The following is a 24785-nucleotide window of genomic DNA, read 5'->3' on the forward strand; positions in this document are numbered from 1 at the left end:
GAGAAAACAGAGTCAGAGGTTTTGGGTTGGTTTTGAGTAACTCAGAACCTAATGAGAGCCTCTTTTAGTTCTGCAGATGCTCTGGAGGTCTGTCTCTCCAGCTGTTTCTGAGTTGACGTGGCACCCGAGGTTGGATATAGCATTTTCCTTCAAGTTCATGTGTTTATACACCACCTGGGGCCCAATACTGATTTCCTTCCCTAATCCCCTTAACTTGGTAAATTTCTTTCTAGCCCGATGTTTTAAAGTTTTATTAGCAGATAGTGGGGCCCCTAAATAGGAAGTGCACCAAAGTGTGGGTCCTTGCTGCTGGCTGTGAAAGAATTTGAGCAGCAGAGGCCAAGGGACAAAGTGAACAGCTGCTTTATTGCTCAAAAGAGGAGAAGGAAAGAAAAGTGCTCGAGCGGAGAGCTATCAGGCAAGACGGTGGTAGAGACAGCTCCAGCTGCAGATTGGGCCATGTGGACTTTTCTGGGAGGCTTCAGCCATCATGTTGTCTTCTGGGTGTGCTGGAGCCAATTGCCTTTCTTTCCTGTTCTTACATGAGGGCTTTTTGGTTGTTGTCATGGCAATTGTCAACTGTCATGGGCAGGCGGGGTGTGTCACTTAGCATGCTGATGATGCATTACAATGACCATATAATGAGGCTCAAGGTCCACTAGAAGTCAAATCCTCTGCCATCTTGGGCTTCGCAGGTTGTAACCAGCCTTTGTTTCTATTTGAGGGAGTGGCAGGGGTATGATCCTGGGGATAACGTCCTTGGTAACCAGGACCCTGCCCCAAAGCTGCACTATTGTTTCTTGATTGTTCCTCCTTTGTTTCTGTATCCCCTCCCTTCCCTGATTAGCAGCTGTTTGAATCTGCCCTCTGGAACTCAGGGAAGGTCAAGGAGGCTGAATGAAGTCTATTTCCTACACACAAGAAATAGGGAACATGGGAAGATTTGTACCAGGGAGGATCCCACAGGGTCCTGCTCGGTTTCGGTTTTGAAGGATGCTCAACTTGTTTTCTATGTTTAGGTACTGGAATGTCAGTATGTGTCATCCATTGACAGGAACAGAGGATTGTAGCATGGTGGAGAGGCTACCTACCTAATCAGGGACCAGATCCAAAAATAAAAAGATCATACGAAACAAAACTTATTCTTAAGATTAAACTTTTCAGGGGGAAAAAAAAGATTAAACTTTCTGAAGCAGTGATACTATGATTGTGTCAGGGTATTTGAAAGAGCTGGGGAGTGGAAACATGTATCGCAGAATTCTAGCCGAGTGTCCCGAATCCTGGATATTCTTTGCTTATGGATCTCAGGAACTACTCATTGGACATTTTGGTGAGCAAGTTGGTGGCATGATGATCAGTATGAGAGTAACCCAGAGAATGTATTTAGCCTTGCTGCATAGGAATGAATGAACAAAGACAGATTTTTCCCCCCATTCCAAAAAAATAAATTTAACTCCCAGCTTTTGGCACAAGGGGTTGAGGAAATTAGTCATCATTTGATCAGTTTAAATGTTTTTCTTTAAGGCAAAGCCATTAGACCTGAGTCACACGTGCCAAAAGCAACATGGATACACTCCCATTCATGTAACCCCTCTTTGGTAGTATTGGGATCAAACGGATACAGTTTCCCGTTAATTTTACAGCGCCTGTTCCAGTCTCCCAATGAGTTGTAGATTTTTGTTTTTGTTTTTGTTGTAGCAATAAAACCAATTTATATTCTATTGTCAAGGTTCTGCAGAGTGCATGGGCATTCACCAGAAATAGAGGAAATGACAGAAAAATGCATTTCTAGACTTGATGCCTGGAGGGTCTCTGGAAGCTTTCGTGGAGACAGATAAAGATGCTCCACGTACAGGATTTAGGAAATGTTCCTATTACTGGTGGCTCACAGAAGCTTGCAGAAGGCTCCAAAGAGTGGTTAAGGGTCAGAAAGAAGCAACTATTATGGGGTTCTGAGCCCAGGAAAGCCACACTGAACTTGGACATCAGCAAAATAGAGGGCAGGGTTTACTGATATTTTCTTACTATTAAACTCCTTTCACAGCAATAATCTCACAAACACCTTAACAATTTTTTTGTTTCATCATTTTGTATAATATGTGATAAAGAAAATATCAAGATGGACCTTAAGTCATTCCAAACAAATATATTACTAAAGATTATATTATAAAGTTCACTTTTGAAACTCTTTAATATTCACAATTATAAAAATAAATTTCAAATTCCATTTAACAAGTGGTCTTAATTTAATTATATTTAAAAATCAGGATTTGTCCATAGACAAAATTTTAAATGACATATGTCATGTTTGTTCTGATACGTGTATTATAATGAATATATTTTTGTTCATATATATGTTAAAATATAGACTGAAATTTAATACGTATTTCACTTTCAAAAATAGACCAAAATCATTATTTAACATTTTTACATTTTATGTTTAAAACAGCAATGGATCTTTAAAAACTTTTTTTCTATATTTTGTTTATATTTATAAACTATAAATAACATTTTACAGGAGTTCTTTTTAACCACTAAATAATATGTATAATGTTCAATCAATGTAGATTTTTAGCATTGCTTTTCAAATTCCTAGAAATAAAGCTACATAAGGCTTTGATGAGGTGGGCGCAATTTACAGGTCAGATGAAAATCAATCCAGAGGGAAATTTGCGTGATAGTTTATTGAGTGGTAGCAGTTTCTTCTTTTTAGCAAATTATACGTGTGGTTAAAAAAATAATAAACACTCTATGCCTCTGAAGAAAACCCATGTGAAATTCTTCAGTAATTAAAGCCACCAACATAGACAGCTATGTTTAATGGAATGATAAAATCCTGGAGACATGAGAGGTCCTCCTCTGATCTCCCCTAACCATTATACTTACTAATTTCATCCGTATACAGTAGCTCTCAGACTGATTCATTTTGAAAAAAAAAATCATAGATTTAAGTTACGTTATTTTATGATATAGCAATGGAAATCAAAGCAACATCCTCTGAGACTGGGCTTTAGAGTTTGGAATGTACATTTTAGTTCTGCTGCTTAGTGTATGGACTTGGGTAAGCTACTAACTTTTCTGGCCTTTAGTCTCTTGTCTTCAAATTGGGGTAAGTATAAATATCGCAAGGGTCGAATGAGTTCAGACATATAAAATTCTTAGAATACTGCCTGGTACGTGGTAAGTGCTTACAAAATGTTGGCCATTGTTCCCTTGCTGTTATTTTGGTCATTAGTGACCAAGCACAGAACCTGGTCCCATAGTAAGCTCTCAGGAAATGATTAATATGATTAATCCAGCTTCGCACTGACTCCAGACACGAGGGCAAGCACTAATTCTTCCAGGAAGGCCAAGCAATTTTGCTGTAGATATGGGAGTGAAAAAAGTAGCCAACAGTTAATCAGGCCTCCTGAGTTCTTTGTGCCTCTTCGTGGTGGGGATGGGACAGAGAAGGTGGGATGTGGCAAGTCTTTTTGGCAGAACAAAAAGAATCTTGGGACAGGAGTTAGAAGATCGAGTTCTATGGGATTGTATGGTCCTCAGCCACGTAAGCGCACCATGTAAGCGTCCTATTTCCTCAATTATGATTAAAAGGCTGAAAAAGGATCTTTAAAGTGAATCTGAGGAATTTGGAGAGCCTCCTCTGAGCTTCCTAGGGGTCTCCTTTGCTATTGAAAGAAATCATGAATGTCAGTTAGAAATCAAGACTGAACAAACTACTATATATAAAATAAACAACAAGACCCTAGTGTATAGCACAGGGAACTATATTCAATATCTTGAGATAACCCATAATGAAAAAGAATATGAATATATATGTCTGACTGAATCACTATGCTATACACCAGAAACTAACACAACATTGTAAATCAACTTTATTTCAATTAAAAAAAAAATCAAGACATTGAGAAGTAGAAATTGGACAGTCTGGGGACACCCTGGCTGTCCCAGTGCTGCTTGAAGCTCTTGCCTGCATTTGTGGCAGCTTTGAAAACTACCTGAACCCATGAATGAAACTTCTGAAACTCTGGAAGCCCACCTCTTGGCCCAAAGTCATGAGGACTACTTAGAACCCTACAATTTCTAACTTCATGCTTACATCTTTAGACCACTGTCAAGAAGGTCATCCTATTGTATGGTAACAAGCTGTATGGGGCCAAAAGGATGTATCTTTTTATGTCAACTTTTAATTGTTTGTGTTCTGGAGAATCATGTTGAATAAAAGGGAATTCTAATCTTTTTAACATTTTTTTATTGAGTTATAGTCATTTTATAATGTTGTGTCAAATTCCAGTGTAGAGCACAATTTTTCAGTTATACAGGAATATACATATATTCATTGTCACATTTTTTTTTCGCAGTGAGCTACCACCAGATCTTGTATATATTTGGGAATTCTAATTTTTTTAAAGATAAATATGCTCACCTCCCTACCTGTCCAAAAGATCAATTACGATGTACACATTAATTATAACCATTAACAATTCTCCATTCATTAACGGGTTGACCTTAACAGCCTTTTATTAGTATGTCTCACTTCTGAGCAAATAAAATGTGATTTTCAATTATAAAAAAAAAATCGATGGATATATTAACTCTTTTAAAAAAGATACAATACCTCAGACAAGTCCAGTTCATTCTGGAGTTTCTGAATAGGCCATGCATCTTAAGCATTTTAGAAGTAAATCATCTACTGATGGCTGTTTTAAAAAATTTCATTTATGTATGTTTTATTTTTATTATAGATACACAAAAGCAAGAATCCACTGTGGGTGGAGGGACAACAAGGCATTGCTTCTATGGACTTCAGCCTGATTCAGAGTATAAAATCAGTGTTTACACAAGGCTCCAGGAGATTGAGGGACCCGGTGTGAGCATAATGGAAAAAACACGTAAGTCAAGCATGCTCTCTCCTGATCCCTGTCTCCATGAACAAACAGTATTTTAGGTATCCTGTTTTGGTTCAAAAACCATATTCCATTTAGAAAAATATTAGCCATTGCTGTCCAGGAATATCTGTAATACAAGTTTTGCTCATTTTATTCAGTCCCAGAATTCACTGCATGAGGTCCACTGACGTCATCTGTTTGTTTTATTTTTTCCATCCTCCATATGTTGTTACAAGGGACTATAAGGCCTTATGATGGCAAAGTGCTTAAAACAATGACCTATATTGTGATCTATTTCCATTAGGAACACTTGTGGTATGTGGAGTGTGAAACGAAGTGTAGGGTCTGGGTCCCAGCATTAAAACAATGACATATTTCTGCAGCCACTAGGGTGGGAGTGGAGCCAAGATGCTCCAACTGGCTGACCCTAGACTGCCTACTTAAGAGACTCGCACTTTTTCCAAGTTGGCTGAAAATCTGATGCATTGTAGAGAAAGGCAAAGTCTAGAAATGAAAGCAAAGCACTTTTTACATATTCTGAAGAGCAACGAGGGTGTCAACTTCTTGGGAATGGATTTTAATGAAGGATTTCTGATCTAGAGACCACAAACATTGAAATGGTTTGATGTGAACGCTGGGGGACCTTTCAAAATCCCTGTCGATGGGTGTCTGAATAGGTGGTGGGCAGTGGGCTTTCTTGGAGACCCTCTATCGTGTATCTGACGTTACGGAAGTTCTACTGCCCATGTACATAGGTCTTTCAGTTGCTCTTCACAAGCAGAAGGAAATCATCATCAACATGTGAGCTTCAAACACAGAAGGTGAATGTACAGAAGTATAGTTAACTGAATCATCTACTTTTTTTTTCCTCCCAATACAGGGACTTTATCTCATAACACTGAAATATTCAACATTTTATATTATGCATGTATTTTGAGGTATAATTTACATTCCATAAGTTCACCCATTTTAAGTGTGCGATTCAATGCTTTTTAGTACATTTAAAGAGCTGTGCAGTCATTACTGCAATCCAGGCTGAGAATATTCCCTTCCACCCAGAGAGATCTTCCATACTCATTTAGACTCAGTCCTCTTTCCCACAGTCTGCCCCAGGCAATCTACTCTCTCTTCTTATAAATTTGTCTTCCCCAGACATTTCATATAAATGGAAATATGTAACATGCAGTCTTTTGCATCTGGCATCTTTCACTTAAGCATATGTTTTTGAGGCTTATTTATGCTGGAGAATGTATTGGTAGTTTTTTGCTTTTTATTGCTCATTTGAATTTATTTTGTGGATAGAGGATTGTATAACTTTGAAATGCTTAGAGATCTCGTAGTACATAAGATTTAGAGTCAAACAGGCTGTGCTGAGGTCCTTGTTAACACTGTGGCCTTGGCCAGCTAAACATCTCTGAGCTGCTTTTTGCTCATCAATAAAATTAAATAGCTACTCTCTTAACTCCTGGGGTGATGATAAAGATGCAGTGAAAAGACCCTGCTGAGGAACTTTTCAACCTGTATCTTATTGAGCAAGTGCTTTTTGTTATCACTGTTGCTGAATTCCTGGAAGTCACAAACTGATGGCCATGGGGTTAGATCTCACCATCAGGCATGTTGCCTCCAGGCCGTTTTAAAGTATTCTTAAAAATTCAAAAGCTCTGACAACACTGAGCACACATATCTTCATGGTGCTAATTGACAGAAACCCGGTCACTGCTGTCTGTTTTAGACAGTGTGTGTGCTCTCAAGTTTGTTATTCCTTAATGTTTAGGATATGTTCTAATGCTCACATTCATTACTTGCCTGAGCTCTAAAAATATTTGCATTTGGGGCCCCTGATCGACTTCAACTTCCTCTAACCTTAAACCCCACAACTGTTAACTACCAATCCAGGGTTAATTTGGAAAGCTCTGTTTGATGTAAATGTTTTCCTTCTGTTGGGAACATCTGTCTTCTTGTAGCTTCCACTGGCTCTAGTTCAAACTTCTGAAGCAATGCAGACCAAGACTGCTCCCTCTTCTCTGTGTCAGCTTCTCGCATACTTGAAGACAAGGACCATCTGTGTGCCACACATTGACTATGAACACGTGTTGCCAGTTCATTGTGGTTCTTCTTCCCCAAGATGGTCTTAGACCAGGTGTTCTGACCAAACATATCCATCAGGCTGCCATAGCTGCTCATTAATTTGGTTCTTGATTTACTTACTGAATTTAGGATATGCCTCAGTTTTTCACATTAAAGAAAATGCACAGTTATAAAGATGATGACGCACTGCTTCCGTAGATTTTTAAGGTAAATACATACGGCTTTAGAGCAATTTTATGATGCTTTCAAAAAGTTTTTCAATCCTAGTTTTAATATTAAAGTTTCTCAAACTTTGTTTTTACTTTTGAAACTTTTTAGTTTCCAAAAAATTGCCTTTAAAAGATAAAAGCACATAGTGTCTATAATAATGCAATAGAGTGTAAGAAGAGCAATGTCAGCTTCCCTCTTGCCTCACTCTTCCTTCCCAGAAATACCCATTTGTATCAGCTTGGTACCTTCAAGAAATTCCACCTGTTGAATATGTATATATATATCAGATATACAACCATATAGACATATATAGGTAAATCTATATTTTATATATATATATACACACACACACACACACACACACATATGTCAGATAAATAGAATTTTTTATGTTTCACAAATGGGATCATACCACGGTATTCTGCTTCATTCCATATAATAATTAATTTCAAACAACTTTCCATATCAGTAATATACAGTTACCTCACTTCTTTAAATATTGAATCATTGTACTCAAATAATTTTATTTTATTGGCTCTTAGAATTGGAAGAGACCTTAAAGTTCATCTCTTCCAAATTTCCTACCAGTGAAGGAATTCCCTTTACAACATTCCCAGCAAAGTCTGCCTGAGCTCAAATCCTTGTAGCTATTGGGCACTTACTGTTTCCCCCTGTGTGAATGACTATGATTAATTGAGGATTTTCTCTCATATTACATTGGGATAGTAAAAAGAATTTTCTCAATTTTTCGTAAATCTTTAGCATCAAGTAAGAATTTTTAAAAATATATACAAAAAGAATATTAAGAGGTTTACCTAATGATGCCGTAACTTCCTAGTTCTTTGCTGTGTGACTTGGTATGAAAGTCACCACTCTGATGAAACAATACCCATGATCTTTAACCAAACCACATCTCCACATATAACACAGACTTCTCACCCTTCATCATCCAAGTTCTACTGATCCGGGCACACTGTAGCCTCCCAATGTCCTGCCATTTTGTCCTCAGAACTGAAAGTTTTCCAGACACAGTCTGAACAGAACAGAGAGTGACTCGAATTCCCTGGGGACCACATCCTGGGGATGCTGGGTGGAAAGGGAGAAAGTGCTACTGAATAAGGATTGATGGCCAGTCCTTAGGCAGAATGGAAATAAAGTTCATAATATGTGTGAAAACAGCCAGAAGCTAAGCTGAAATAGGTTGGCGGGGTTCCTGCCTTAAATCAGCATTAGAACCACTTTGTAGTTGACAGTTTGATTGCATTGACTCCTGCTGCGTAAACTGAATTGTGGCAAAATGGCGTTTAAAGCCTTAAGTCTGAGGTTGAGGGGGTGGTTGGAACCAGTTTCCACAGGCTTTGGCTAGTTTATAGTGGGAACTAAATTCACGAAATTCTCAATGAAGGCAGTTGTCAAAATCATTGACTCCCCCTAGGAATTATGTCTTCATGATCTCTCTCTCTTCGCCACAGGGAAGATGGCTAATTGATGATCTTTCTCCCTCCCCTTTATAGAATCACCTCCTACTCCACCACCTACTTTTCCTCCAACTATTCCACCAGCAAAAGAAGGTAAAAAAAAAATAATAATACAGTAATGATATGATTTTAGGTTTTGAGTTTCTGTTGGTTTTGTTTGACTGTTTATTTAAAAACCAAGCTATTAATAAAAGATATTTTCTCTTTAATATAAATGCCTGTCAAACCCTTATTGGATACAAACTTATAATGAGTAGCAAATAAGACATGGAGACCTAATGCACAGTCTAATGATTATAGGCGATAATATTGTATTGTAATTATGTAATGGGATAGAGGTGCTAAAAATAACTACATCAACCATGTTACAATATAGAAATGTACCAAACTAATATGTTGCACACTTTAAATTTATGCAGTGTTATATATCAAAAATATTCAATAAAAAAGCTAACAGTAGATTTTGTACACACAGAGTAGATTTTCTAACAGAATTTCTTCATATTTATTTCACTGAAAATATCAGAGTAATAAATGTTTACCCAGGGAAAACAGTTATATAATTTGTGAGTGAGAACATAGTTTGTAATTCTGTAGACAAGAGTAACCATTTCCAGTTTACCTCTGAAATGCCTCTCCCAGTTTTTTGTTTCTGTCTTCATCACAAGAGTTTCTCCTCACCTCTCACCTGAGCTGTTAAGGTAACTTTCTAAAAGAGCTCCCAAACACAATAGTGATTGTTAATTTTTTTATTCTGTTAATGAACATTTATTAACCTTACTATTTATTCTCAAAGTTCTTCACACTGGCTACTTAGAATACAGTAACAATCTATGGTTGCTGCTTTCTGCTTCTTTTCAGTATTGCAAGAGAAATGGGTGCTTGCCTAGATAATTACCAGTCAAAGACATCAGTAGAAAGTGGAAATTATACTGTGGTAGCCCAGAAATGAGAACAGTTCATATTGGTGCAGGTTAATTACTTGTAAAGGGGAAGGAGGAATTTGATCTACATTTTGAAGAATGAGTTCTACAGATAAATAATGGAGAAATTGGAACCCAAAGTCATGGAGTGATGTAAGCACATAATGTGTTTGGGGAACCATAAGTGCTTTGGTGTGGCCCATAGAAAAGGTAAAGACAGTCATGAAGTGGTTTGTGTGCCTGAAGAAGTCTGGGCTTTATCCTATAGGACATCATGTGCCATGAGGAGTTTTAGGAAGGGAGAATGACCTACAAAAATCTGTTTGAGAAAGATAACCTTGGTGAAATGGGGAGGAGGGATTGGGGCAGGAGGGGGTAAAGGTGAAACACTAGTTGGAAGGTTGCTTTGGAAGACTTCTTCCTCTTACCATGCATTTTAAAGTACTTGTTACATAGTAGAGCTACAATGAAAAGTAAGTTGTTGCCACCTTACTGGAGGGATGTCTGGTCCATGCCCAAAGAGCCTTGATATTTGATCCTGTCCAGAACCATTTGGCATGGACCAAATATGCTCATGGACATTTTGGATAGGACCAAATTTCAAGAACTTTTGGTACAAACCAAGTATCTTTTGGACATTTTGGACAGGCCCAAATGTCCTGCAAGGCACAGCAGCTTAATCAGAGGGATCAGATGCTGGAGAGTATAAGGGTCAAGGAAACAAAGAGGTAATGAGAAACTCTACAAAAATAAAGCTCAGTGTCCCTCCTAGCATACCAGGCAAAGTGCTCAATGAGCAGCCTACACTGTGACATCATTTCCCAAAGTATATTAGTTAACAGCAAAATTGTAGAACTCTGAGTTCCCCCTACATGCCTTATGCTGTTCTGCATCTTTTAAGGCTATTTACGCTACTTGGAATGCCAGACTTTCTTCTGCAGTCATATCTAGCCTTTTCTAGCCTAACTATGATGATTTTTCACTTTTGGAACTGAAAACAGAATCCTAATTGATGAATTTACTAGACATTTCTGGTACAGATGTTGCAGAATTCTCTGAGGGCAAAATATTTTTATTTACAGCAGAGCATGGGTATTATTCAGTCAACATTCATGAATGCTCATGGGAGACGTGAGATTTGAAAGGGTCTGTGAGAGTGAGGGTTGCCAGTGTAGAAACACTGGTCCTGTAGATTTCATCATGATGATTTTAGACAGTGGGCCTTTTGCAACTTGAATGCATTATTCATTTTAGTCTCTCTTTGTCCTGAGTGTATTTAATAAAGCCTGTAAACTTTTTATTATTAAAGTGATACTGAATATTCATTAAACCAATGTTAAGAAATAGAAAAAAGTGCAGAGAAGAAAATTAAAAACACAATTTCATATCCCAGAGGTAATTCCTTTCATGCATTTTGATGTATTTTCTTTTTTCCTTTGTATTAAAGAAATTTTTCATTCTGAGTATATTTTCAACGGATTTTGCTCTCATTTCGAAGGTGAAACTTAATCTAGATTTCATCTTTCCTTAGAAATGGAACACCAGGTTTTCTTTTATACGCTTATAATTAATTAGCAGATCTTGTGATTCCTTTCAGCTTTAAATTCAAACCAGAAACATGTAAAATGTAAAATTTTGTAAATCATGGAACTCATGAAAATAACCTCACCAAATCCTTACTGTACATGGAGTATTAACTCACTTGGAGATGGTTTATTTTATATTGTAAATAGCTTTAAGGGACTGAAGTTGCACCTAATAAAAACCAAGTGAAATTCTTTTCTAAAGAAAGACAAAAGGTATACTATCTCATAGAATATTTGTGTGCAAATGGCCTAAGATTAAAAGATTCAGATTATTAAAGACAAAATTGTTTCATCATTAAACAGAGTCAACCACAATGATCTAATGAAGGAAAAGAGAGCTGTGTAGATAACCTGAAACAAAACATGAAATAGGACATAGACAGAATTTTTGAGCAAGGCTGGAATTAAAGTTTGCTTCTGGCCTCAGTCCAAATGCATATCAAGTTTCAGATTAATCTGCTTTCATTATGTGGCATGCCTTCCTTCTGGAGGTTCAATCTCTGTGATGTTATTAACTCAAGCAGAGGGTGGGGTGCACAGAGTGATAACTTAGATTTCCTTCCAGTCAGTAGGCACTAGAGGGCTTGCTGATGCTTCTGTGTCTAAATCACTTTCGTTCCACATTTTTCCATCCTCTCCTGTCTATTCTTTGGGGCTGAGATGGGTGAATTTTTTTCCTCTTTAATTCCACATATTCGAAAGAAGCTTCTTCGTCATGATGAGGAAACTTCAGTATAGGAGAGAAATGATGGCCAGGAAGCAGAGTGAGCAAGAATTTGGAACATGATTTATACCTTTCCTTTGGGAAAGAGCTCTAGTTACCAGAGGGGAACCATTACGTGTTTTGTTGGTTTAATAGCTACTACGTTTTCCCCTTTTTCTCTGGTTCAAAATTCATTCTCGGTCTCCAGTATGCAAAGCTGCCAAAGCCGACCTGGTGTTTATGGTGGATGGATCCTGGAGTATTGGAGATGAAAATTTCAATAAGATCATTAACTTTCTGTATAGCACTGTTGGAGCTCTGGACAAGATCGGTGCAGATGGAACTCAAGTAAGGCTCATAGATCAATCATTAATTCATTCTATGCATTAAATAATTATTGCAAGCTGTTATGATAGTTGCTTGTCAGGGAATATGGGTAAAGAACTATACTGATTGGATCCAGCCCTAAATGAGAGAATAGGCAGGTCTGAGTTTGGAAGCAGCTTACTGGTGTCTGATAGAGCTTGAGAAGATGTTAGTCCTGGAAAGCTATTGAGTTCAGCAAACTAAAGCAGGTTAGAATGGCCATGTCAGCAGGTGTTTCTTTTATATACTAGAAAAGAGTAACTCCTTTAAGGACACAATCAATATTTTTTTTTTTTTTTGCCCTCAGGGACATTAAAATCTTTAAAGAGAGAGATCATGGTCATAAATTACTATGGATCAAGCAGACCATAAAACTAATTTATTCATCCAACTAGCATTTATTGAGGACTTATTTGGGTTAGGTATAGTATTGTCATATGGGTATGACAATATCCCTATTTCATGGTGCTCACTTTCTTAAAGGCAGGGAGAGGAGGAGAGACAGATATAAACAGGCAAACAAATAAATTCACAAGGTAGGGATGCCAGCTTTTGAGCTGAGATTTAAGTTTACCAAAGGTTATTTTAAATTATGTGGGGGAGTTATTTTATTTTACTGGGGTTTTTTTTGGGGGGAGTGGTAATTAGGTTTATTTGTTTATTTTAATGGAGGTACTAGGGATTGAACCCAGGACCTCGTGCATGCTAAGCATGCAGTCTACCACTGAGCTACACCCTCCTTGCCTTGGGAGAGTTATTTTAAGTTGCACAATAACAAAGGCCTCTTTGAGGAGATGTCTTCTGAGCTGAAATGTAAATGATGCTGAGAAGATCTCAGAGTAGAATTTCCAGAGAGGGAGAGTAGTAAGTGCAAAGGGTCTAAGATGAGAATGAGTTTTGAGGCTTCAGGTGCTAAAAACTTGTGGCTGGAATAGAGCAGGTGAGCATGTGGGGGTGGGGGAAGAGGAGAGGTGGAAGAAGGAGGCAAAGCCAGATCATCTTGAGTCTTATGGACCATCTAAGGAAATGGGTGTCACCCTAAATGCAATGGGAAGTTTTAAGGAGAGAAGATCTGATATGCTTTTTTAAAAAGATTATTCTGACTCTTTGTGGAACGTGAGTACTGATAGAGGTGAGAGTGGAAGTGGACAGACCAGTTAGGATGCTGCTCTCCTGGTCTAACAAGGAGATGATGGAGGCCTGGGCCAGGGTGGCAGATCTGAGATGCACTGAAATGAACAGATTGGGAATATATTTTTGAACAATGACTGAGGAAATTTGGATGTAGGGGGTAACTGTAAGAGAAAAATAGAAAAGGTGCTCAGAATTTCAGGGAGGGAAAATTTGTTTTGACTAGAGAAATCAGAGGAAGTGTTCTAAAGATGATGACATTTGCAGTAGACTTTGATAAACTGGTAGCAGTTGAAGGCTCATAAAATCAAAGAAAGGCTAGTAAGATGCTGTATTTACTCCCTTCATCATAATTCTGAAAACCAAAGCCAAAAAAAAAAAAATCTAAAATGTCCCCAAAGTTGCATAGGAATAAAAGCAAATTATAGGAAATGAAGCCGGGATGGTTTATATTGAAATGATTAAGAATAGATTTTGAAGTAGAATTACCTGGCTTCAACTGTTGGTTCTGCCAGTGACTATCCTAGTAGTCTTATGTAAGTTTCTTGACTTCGTGTGCCTCAGTTTCCTGATCTGTAAAATGGTAGAATTGTAGTAATTACTTCATAGGTTTACTTCATAAAGAAATCCTTGGAAAGAATCCAACATCGATTCCCTGACCACTGTCAAGGTAGGAGGCGAAGGCTGCTGTTTTTCCATCTGTCAAGCAAGAAGGCAAAGGGCCTCTAGGCTTTAGGGAGAGATTTTAAAAATAAACTACTTCCTGTAAAGTACTTCAGAGAAAAAAATGCTAGTTAATGTCAGATTTGGTATGTAACGTGTGTGAAATTTTAAGCCAAGGAAATTGTGGGTTGGGTTAAAAAAGAAATTAAAACTGTGGTTGTGATCGTGCTTTAGTATGTGCTCCCTGGCCCAGAGGACGTCTGCATATACAAACAAACATACCTTCTCTCTCCAGGTTGCAATGGTTCAGTTCACTGATGACCCCAGGACAGAATTTAAACTAAACTCTTACAAAACCAAAGAGACTCTTCTTGATGCAATTAAACATATCTCATACAAAGGAGGAAATACAAAAACAGGTAAGACCAAAAGTAATTAATTCTTACTAATTACTGAAATGACTTCTTTTTGAAGCATTATAATATGAATTTTTTTAAGAAAAGATTTTTCATCGATTTAAGAACTTTGTTCCTACCCTTCCATCTCCAGCAACACAAAAGTGGGAGGGAATGAAATTGAACTGTCGCCGTCCTTTGTTTCAGGAAAAGCAATTAAACATGTACGAGACACCTTGTTTACTGCAGAGGCAGGAATCAGAAGAGGTATCCCAAAGGTCATCGTGGTTATAACTGATGGGAGGTCACAAGATGATGTGACCAAAATCTCCAGGGAGATGCAGTCAGATGGTAAGTTTTACATAGACAAGCAACAGTGCCTACCAATAATACTCTTAGCATTGTTGTTTTCTGAATACAAATTTAGAAGCTACATCAGCACAACTTAAATGTTTCAAAATCTTAATATTAACTGGACCATGCGATTTTTAAAGTACTTTCCAGATTACAAATCTATTATTTTGCTGTATCTTCTCTAATACTTCCGTTACATACTGGATGCCCTCTGTAAGAAACGCCATCAAACAAGGGCAATACTATAAAAAGGACTATCATGAAGGGCCAGGGAGGGAACCGGATCACAGAAACTCCTCAGTCTCAGCACCACCCCCAGTCTGTAAGATGGAGACTGCAGAATGTGAAGATTACATTGCATAAGATCTTCACAGCGAAGACTAGTTTCATATTTATTTACCAAGCATTGAACTGTGAACCACCTCAGGCTTCTAAGCCTATTAATGTCTCAGTTTCTACTTTTGGAAAAAAAAAAAACTGAAATAAAGTTTCTTTATTTCAACCACACTTTATCCCACCAATACTAAAATAATTATTAAAAATACACAAACATGAAGATGTTTCTCAAATAGTAACTATTTTGTTTCAAGCACTGGCTCTCTTAAGCTTCTTTAAAATGGAAAATTTCTTTAGGGGATGATGGGTTATTAATCATATAGTGAATTATGTGTATCCAGAATTCTGATGAACTGTAAAGAATTATCCACCCCCACTGGCCCTCCTAAATAAACATATTTTAAACATTTGGACGTGTCTTAAGTTGCATTGTTTGTTTTTGGTGCAATTTAAAGTAATCAGGCATCGGTTCCCCTTCCACCACAGGCTACAGCATTTTTGCAGTCGGTGTGGCTGATGCCGATTACTCGGAGTTGGTTAGCATTGGCAGTAAGCCCAGTGCCCGGCACGTCTTCTTTGTGGATGACTTCGACGCCTTTAAGAAAATTGAAGATGAGTTGATTACTTTTGTCTGCGAAACCGCATCAGCAAGTTAGTGCTTTGGAATTTGCACTTAACATGGCTTAAAGGCTGAGAAATTTATACCAGTTAAATAATGAGTCTTATCCCGATCTGAAGAAAGCATATTGACTTGGAGTGCTGTTTGTTATGCAGACATTTCGTTTTGTGGTTTTGAGCATTTGGAAGTAAACCTTACCTCCTCCAAGTTTAGGGTTTTAGGCTGATAAACCTAAGAAGATGAGATTCTGTTTCAAAGCAACTCTGTTAAACAGCTGTAGCAGATAGTTTTCAAGAATGCGTTAAGACTGCTCATCAGTGTAACACATTAGAAGTGAGACTTCTCGCAACGTCTGTTCTCAAGTGACCACCATGGATTTTAATAGATCCAGGAGAGGAGAAGGGAGCTGTGACCCTTTGGGGTTTTTTAAATAATGTATATATATGTCATTTTTAATTTCTTCTTGGAATTGTCCTAGGATGCAAGCTTCTAAACATGGATTTAAATTGTGTGTGTGTGTGTGTGTGTGTGTGTGGAGGGGAGGTAATTAGGTTTGTCTATTTGTTTATTTATTCAGTGGAGGTACTTGGAGATTGAACTCAGGACCTTGTGCATGCTAAGCACGCACTCTACCACTGGGCTATTACCCCACCCCGTGACCCTTTAGTTTTAATAGAAGTGAGAGCCTTTCAGTCTTTAGGAGTCCACAGAAAGCCATAGCCACATCTGGTTTGAATTCCCTCCATAATTGACCTCCACAAAAATTATGTTAGCTTCCTGTTTTCTGGACAAGAGAAGAATATTTTCGAAAAATATCTAAATTAGGGTTTTATTTTGTTTGTTTTCTTTCCCAGCCTGCCCACTGGTGCATAAGGATGGCATGGATCTTGCAGGTATGCAGTGTACCAAATTTTCCAAATGCAAATATATTAAAAATTCCCATTTGGGTTCCAGATTTTTTTTTAATCCTTAATAGACCAATTTTGAAATTTAAAATCCTGAAGTGACTATTCTCTCTCTCTCCCTCTCTCTCTTTTTTAAGGATTTAAGATGATGGAAATGTTTGGTTTGGTTGAAAAGGATTTTTCATCAGTGAACGGGGTTTCTATGGAGCCTGGTACCTTCAATGTGTATCCTTGTTACCAACTTCACAAAGATGCCCTGGTTTCCCAGCCAACCAAGTATGTTTTCATTGCAAGATACTAAAGCCAATTATTGTTTATATCTCAATGTGAAAATGGTGTCAACTTGAAATATGTTGTAATAGTTCCCAGCAGGATTTTCCGTGATGAATAGAGCAGATATTTAAATTTCTTTAAAAACATTAGACTCACATAATGCTGGTTGAACTTTAATATCTATTCATCTGAGAAAATATGTCAAGGTAGTTAATACTTACATAGCACTACCATATACCAGGCAGTGTTCTAAACGCATGTGTATAGTAACTCACTCAAACCTCCCAACAACTCTATGAAGTAGAGTCATTTATTATCTCAGTTTTGCAAATAATGGAACTAAAGCACAAAGAAGCTGAATGACTTGAATGAGATCACATAGTTTGTTAAGGACCATCCTGGGATTTGCACGTGGCAATCGGGCCCCAGAGCCCACCACACCCTGGGTCATTTTATGCAGTGCTATGAATTCAGATGGCTTTTATCTTTGAGAAGTCACAACAGCAACTCCAAGTACTTTATGTAAAAATCACATTATCTAGTCATTCTACAGTCTATGATGCACATAGGGATTTCTGCGGTCATTTTCAGCAGTTCTGAAGACACCAGAGGTACTTGAGAATACAAATTAGGAATTCCTGGTTTGAGGGGTCATCTCTCAAGATGTCATCAACTACTTTACATTCCAAATCAACATTTGTTTTTGTCTCAAGATACCTTCAGTATTTGCATGTGAAACATCTTCCATGTCTGAATCTTGTAGTGTGCACGTGTGCGTGAACAAGTTGGGGAGATCATATTCGAGTATTAAATTCATCTGTCCAATTTATAAACTAGTTGCTTTTCCATCTTCTTCCAAAATACTGTCTGTTGAATTCAAACCTATTACAGTATATGTGGCTTTAGATAAAGCAAACATCTAATGTTACCTTTTGACAGATTTTTTTTTTACACTGTCAAGTGATGAATATTAAAATGGATATTTGGAAATCGTTCCTACAGACCTAGCCTAAAATGAGAATTGGCAAAGGGAACATCTGTTCCTACTCCACTGCAATTGTTCACCCAGTCAGCAGTGCCCTCCACTCTGCTAAACCCAGTCATTGCTTCCCAGCCCTTATCTCAATCGACCTGTCACCAGCATCTGCATTCACTCTCCTCCTTGGGCTTCTGGGACACACTCTGTCTTGAGTTTCCATTACAGGCTGTTCCTTTTCAGTGCTGGCTCCTCTTTTGTCCTCCTCCTCTTTATGTTGGAGGAACCAGGACTCACTGAAGACCTCCTTGTTTACTCTGTCTATATCTGATCCCTAGTGATCTTCTCAGTTGCATAGTGTTGAGCCCTGTATACATGCCAGGGACTCCAAAATGGTACTTCCAGTCCACCCATTTCCCCAAATTTAGACCTGCATATCCAACTGCTTTCTAGATGTCTCTATTTGGATGTCTCATGGGCATTTCATACTTCATAGGCTCAATATCACATCCCTGATCCTCCCTCCAGAGCTAGCTTCACCCTAAACCTTTTTCATCTTAATGACAAATACATCTCACGAGTTTCTTAGGCCAAAATCCCGACTCCTTTCTTTCTCTCATGCCCTAAATCCATCTACTAAGGAATGCTGTTGTCTCTGCCCTCCCACCACCTCCATTGTCCTCACCCTGATGTGAGCCACCTCTTCCCTACGTCACTGCAGCAGCCTCCTCAGTGGTCTTCCTGCTGCTCCCCTTGCTTTCTTAGAGTTTGTCCTGCAAGTAGCAGTCAGAATGATTTTTTTTTTAACTATAAATTAGATCATGTCACTTCAAAATCTGCCGGTGATTCTCCATTCCTCTTGGAATAAAAGTCAAAGTTCTTGAATGGCCGAAGAGCCCTGCCTTATCTGGGTAGCTATGGTCTCTTTGATTTCACCTCTTGTCTCTTTTAGCCAGTTCTCAAAATACACCAGGCACACCCCACTAGAGTTAGTCTTTGTGCTGGCTGGATGTCTTCATCTCCTGTGGGTTTTTCTTCAAATACTGCCTTCTCAATGAACCTTTGCTCCAATGTAACCTTTTCAGTGAGCCTTCTAAGTGAAGCCAACACTGATGACTTTAATCAAAATTGCACAATAGAGCATTCTGGCATTCCCAATCCCTGTTATGCTGCCCCTTTTTCTGTTGTTGTCTTTTGATAGGATAGCACTTACCATCTTCTAATATACTATATCATTCTCCCTGCTAAATTTAAGTGCTGGTACAAGAGTAGAATCCTTGTCAGTTTTATTCGCTGATGTGTCTCAAATACCTGGTAATAGGCACTCAACAAATATTGAATAAAGGAATGAATAAATAAATATTTAATGTATGCAAATCAAACTTTCATTTTAAAATTCATGCTCAATTCCCACATATTCACAAATTTATCCATTTAATTAATAAATATTATGAATCTCCTTTATATGTAAAAGACCATATTTGTTGCTTGAGGGAAACATTTTGAAGTATATAAATGAGCCACTTAATTGTTAGAGAGATGAGGTGGTGTAGCAGGCTGGGTTCCCTAGGAAGCGGATCCAGAGGGGGAGAACAGAGTGCGGGAAGTTGATGAGACTGTGTTCTTGTGGAAGGAAACAGAAGGAAGTGAGATGGGGCAAAGGAGAGAAGCCATGCTGTGAAGCAGTCTCAGTAAAAGCTTCAGTTGGCCTCAGTTGACAGGAGTTCTGAAAATGGAGCTATCTCCTTTAGAATGAGAGACTCTGGTCCTTATATCCCCTCAAAGACCAGTCATTGAAAAGAGGTGTCATTAAAAACTAGGCATGACCTTGGGAGAGGCATCTCTCTTCCACTGAGGCAAGTCTGAGAGCTGTCTGCAGACATCACTCCCAGTAGCAGGAGTAATTCTTAATTCTTGAAGGTGGCTCTGGATGGTGCATCACTGCACACAGCACAGCCAGGAATGCAACTAACTACAACATGTGGTAGAAAGTGACTGAGTTAAGTTTTATAAAAGGACTGTAGATAAACATTATTTATAATATTAAAACTTGAAACTACTTTAATGTTTAAGTCAGATAAATAATGGACTAGCCAAACAAGAGGTTGTACAGACATTAAATATCATGCTGTTGAAAAGTATTTAAGGATATATGAAATGTATAGTAAACAGTGCTAAGAAAAGAAAGGGAGAAAACATATAAATTGGACAAATACTTACATTCTTTAAAGACTGGAGGGAAATTCATGACAGCAACACAGTGGTCACTTCTGAATGGGATTAATGGTGGTCTGTTCATTTTTTCTTTTCTGTTTTTCAATTCTTATATGATGACAGTGTATTTGCTTTTATTAAACACTTTTATAAATAACCTCTTGAAGAGGTAAACAATAAAATACACTCTTTGCTTTCCATTTTCAGATATTTACATCCAGAAGGATTGCCCTCTGACTACACGATCAGTTTTCTTTTCCGGATTCTTCCTGACACTCCAGAGGAACCATTTGCTCTTTGGGAGATTTTAAATAAAAATTCTGATCCATTGGTTGGAGTCATTTTAGATAGTAAGTATATTTATTTATAAAACAGTTGCTCATATGTGTATGAGTAATGTATATGCGTGCCAACTTCCCTCTTTTGTGTGTACTGTAGAGTAATTCACTTATTTTAAGACATTTGGAAATACTAATAATGAATTACGGTTCGTTCGTTTATCTACTCATTCTTGCAGCAAATATTCATTGAGTTCCTACTGTGTGCCAGCACTAGGCTCTGGGACTCAGTAGTGAGCAAGGTGGAGAGATAATTCCTGAGACAGCAGGAAGAGCAAGATTGATGTGGGGGAGGAATCAGCCAGAGGGGTGGGGTCAGAAGTCACTTTTCATACATGGATATGATAAGTGTAAGATGCCTCTTTTGGGTTATTGGACCTGATTCCAACATGTGTGTTGGCGGGTGAGGGATGGAGGAAAGGCTTCTCACACAACACCAAGCAGTTCGTGGACACCAGCAGGGTATCTGAGAATTCAACTCAGATCTGACACTGTTTATCCAGAGGTAGTGTCAGATTCCACAGGTTGAGGGCTCATTCCTACGGGACTGTTCCCCTGCTGCTCCCCCTCCATTTCAGCCACCAGTGGCAAGCTTAGCCTATTACCAGCTATGAATTGGAGGTTCCAACAACCCCCTCCAACTCAGGATGTCAATCACAAATCCAGTAGTTCTGACTGACAGTCTATAAATCAGAGATTCCCACAAATTCCTCCTCTGGTTTGATTCATTTAGTAAATTACTAGAGTGGCTCACAGAATTCAAAGAAGCATTTTGCTATCTAGATTACCAGTTTACTATAAAAGGATATAGCTCAGGAACAGCCAGATGGAAGAGATATATAGAGCAGGGCATGGGAAAGGGGTGTGGAGCTTCCATGTCCTCTCCAAGCCCTCTAATCTCCCAGCACCTCCCCATGTGTTCACCAAACTGGAAGCTCTCTGAACCCCATCCTTCTGGACTGTTATGGAGGCTTCATTACATAGGAATGATTGATTAAGTAACTGGCCGTTGCCAATTAAACTCAGTCTCCGACCCCTCTCCCCTCCCTAGAAGTTGTGGAGAGGGGAGGTGGGACTGACAGTTCTAACCCTCTAATCTTGAGTGGTTCTCCTGGCAACCAACCCTTCATCCTTAGGTTACCTAAGGGATTTCTAAAAGCCACCTTATTAACGTAACAAAAGACACATTTATTGCTCTTACCGCAGGAAATTCCAAGGGTCTTAGGAGCTGTGAGGCAGGAACCATAGACAAAGACCAAGTATATATGAGAAATATATTTTGCTCATCTGAGTAACAAATAAATATTTCTTACAAATCACAATATTGCAATGCCACTTTCATATCCCAGGAAAAAATATCAGATTGGCAGCAGCGTATTTTGGGAAGAATTCTGGGATGGAGTTTTATATGTGTGATGCATAAGCCCTAATACTGGGTGAGATCATCTAGAGAGTGAGTTTAGAAAAGAAAGAGATTGGTTCTGAAGAATGAGAAATTCCATTGTTTGGAGGTTGGAAAGTTGAAGGGGAAACAATAAAGGAAACTTCTTAACCTTATGGTCTTGGATGTCACAAATGATGATCACTTAAGAGAATTATCAAGTTTTTGGTTAATGTCCCTGAGTTTTCTAAATATATTTTTAGTTTAGGATTCCAGTCAAGCTGGGAACCAAAATTGGTGGCTATTGTTAGGTACTAACTCAAAAGTTTGGATAAGGAAAGCATTTTAAGCTTATTTCCAACTAGTCTTTACTAAAGGACTTTTCAGAACATGGAAATAAATCAACAACTAAACATTGTGAAAACATTTGCATTGATATTGAAACTAAGGGAAAGCTGTAGATTAAAAAGATATAGGTTGTTAACTCCATTTATACCCAGGACTTGAAGACAAAGAAATCTCTTGAAATGATTAATACTTATTTGCTCTTTTTGAAAACATAATGAAAAATTAAATTGTAACCTAGGAATGAATTAGTGAGAAAAATATACCTTTTTTTTGTAATAAAATACTCCTTGTAATATGAAGTACTCAAGATTAGAAAGGTTTTGTCACCGAACTCAGGTCCGGCTGCTCACTGCTCGAAAGTCAGTAGGAGAGGCAAGTATTGGTAAGAATGAGAACAGTTGCTTTAATTAGAAAGCTGGCAATCTGAGGAGAAGGCAGACTCATGTCCCAAAACAAACTCTGAAGAGTCTGCTCAGCCATACAAGATCTTAAAGGGAAAGGGGAAATAATCTCAGTTAATCAGTTAGATGGGGGATCAGACTTGTGACCATCTCCCACTGCATGCAGGCTTGTCAACTCCTCATCATCTTTCTTTAGATGCTATCTTGTTTATACAGTTTGTTCAAGAGACTACTAAAAGGGAAGCTAGGGAAAAGAACTAGTCATCTATTAATTCTTTATTCTTCATTTCTACTTCTTTGATCTATGGAAACAACCAACAGGTTAGGCAAGGTATTGTATGATCAAAAGATTTGAAAGGTACGCTTGGGCTGGAGATGAGTAGAGTGTGAGGGTGCCTGGTTTAAGGTTAGTTACAATATAGCTTTGCTGAAGTGACAAGACAAACAGGGCCTTCTGCAAAGAGCTCTTTCCTGAAAAGAACTCTTGCCTGCCAAAAGCTGCTTATAGTTTTTGTCTAGTTGTTTGTTTGTTCATAATAAAAGACACATTGTAATATCACTATTTTGAGGTGGGGTAAGTTACACGTCCTGGGAAACTTGGTTTGTCCAGTGATTAATAAAGCCAAGGATCTGTTATTTATGTCTTAATATTTGATGAACTTCATTCTTCCTTTTTGTCTGCCTGTACTTCCAACTTCAGACAGCCATCTCCTGAAAGGGTGTTGGGGGTGAGAGTAAATAGGCAAGGAAGTATAGAGGAAGGGTATCTGTAGGGGTCCTTGCCTCATCTTCACTATGGCCAATTGAAAGCCTGGGGCAACCCAAGGACTGTAGATCATTTCCTCACCTCCTCATCATTTTATCCTAAACACAGCCTCAAAACAAAGGTTACGTCATTTTCAGTCATGAGTTGACTTTTAGAAAAATTACTCACCCACTTTAATACTTTCTAAAATGTTCTCATTTTCCTTTGCTTGATTAGATGGTGGGAAAACTCTAACATATTTCAACTATGACTACAGTGGGGATTTTCAAACTGTTACTTTTGAAGGACCTGAAATTAGGAAAATTTTCTATGGAAGCTTTCACAAGGTAAGTGATACCTTATATACATATATCCTTTATTATGTTTGCTGTAGGTAAAGCAACAGAGAAATGTAAAAAGAATTCCATACAGCTTTGGGCCTCATGTTTCAACTGGACCAGGAATTGCCTGAGGAGCTTGGTAACAATGCCCAGAGATTCTGATTTGGTAGTTCTGGGATGAGGCCCTAAAATGTACATTTTTAGCAGGTACCCCAGGAGATATTGACAGTGTCAGGAGGAAGACATTTTTCTCTACCCCTTTAGGTTCTTCTGGGTGATCTAAGAATTAAATTGACATGAGACAGATTAATGGGAGAAAACTCAAACAAAAGTTTAATAACATTTATACATGGAAAAGACCCAGGAAAACTGAGTAACTCACTAAAATAGCCAAAACCCTCACCTTTAATAATACTATCTTCAGCTTAAGACAAAAGAGGATCTTGTAGGTTGTGGCTTGGGACTTCAGATAGGAGGAAGGCAAGTCACACAGAGATGGAAAAGCAAATGCTTGATAAATAAATAAATGTTGCTAGGTTCATGCAGAGACAATAGGACACAGTGTGGACTCTGCTTTTTAGACCCTGCCTAGATTTTCCCCCACCACACCTAGCCCTTCTTCTTTGCAGACATCTCTGGTGATAGCTCTGTTCCAGAAACAAGCCCTCTGTCTAAATTGTTTTACGCAGTTAGAAAGAAGGTCAAAGTTTCAGGAAGAAGAGTCTCTTGGGCCTTGATTATTTGCAGCTTGAAATAATCCACATACCAAAGAGATATTTTGGCGTGGCAAATTTTGGTCCCCTACAATAGAAGTGGTCCAGGTTTCTACTTTGAGGAACGATGTAGTAAAGGGTACTGTATTATTAAGCAGATAGTTGTTTACAATTTGCTACATCTGTGTGATATAGGGAGGACTGCTGGTCTACCTGCCTACCAACATAGATAAAGTACAATCAGCCAAATCATATTGAAATATGAAGACAGATTGCACTGAGACTTTTATGTATGTACAGACAACCCAGCGCTGCCATCATATAAGCTACCCTTTGGAAGAATTTTGTAAAACCTGATTAGTTGTTTTGATTCTAACCTGGCACTTGTGGTAGAACTCTGTCCCTTAAC

At 38.2% G+C, this 24785-nt stretch overlaps 1 protein-coding gene across 3 annotated transcripts in view; it reads left to right on the top strand.

Annotated features, from left to right (window-relative positions):
* Positions 1-24785, top strand: part of COL14A1 (collagen type XIV alpha 1 chain) — a 184362-nt gene that overhangs the window by 86851 nt on the left and 72726 nt on the right. For all 3 annotated transcript variants that reach the window (XM_074352994.1, XM_074352992.1, XM_074352993.1), the window contains exons 24-33: positions 4746-4892; positions 8702-8758; positions 12086-12225; positions 14333-14456; positions 14640-14783; positions 15609-15773; positions 16596-16634; positions 16784-16922; positions 20317-20459; positions 23560-23669. In XM_074352994.1, the coding sequence (XP_074209095.1) occupies positions 4746-4892; positions 8702-8758; positions 12086-12225; positions 14333-14456; positions 14640-14783; positions 15609-15773; positions 16596-16634; positions 16784-16922; positions 20317-20459; positions 23560-23669 (1208 nt within the window). The remainder of the gene's footprint in view (positions 1-4745; positions 4893-8701; positions 8759-12085; positions 12226-14332; positions 14457-14639; positions 14784-15608; positions 15774-16595; positions 16635-16783; positions 16923-20316; positions 20460-23559; positions 23670-24785) is intronic.

Source organism: Camelus bactrianus, chromosome 25 (genome assembly GCF_048773025.1).
Source record: "Camelus bactrianus isolate YW-2024 breed Bactrian camel chromosome 25, ASM4877302v1, whole genome shotgun sequence".
Taxonomy (NCBI): Eukaryota; Metazoa; Chordata; class Mammalia; order Artiodactyla; family Camelidae; genus Camelus; species Camelus bactrianus.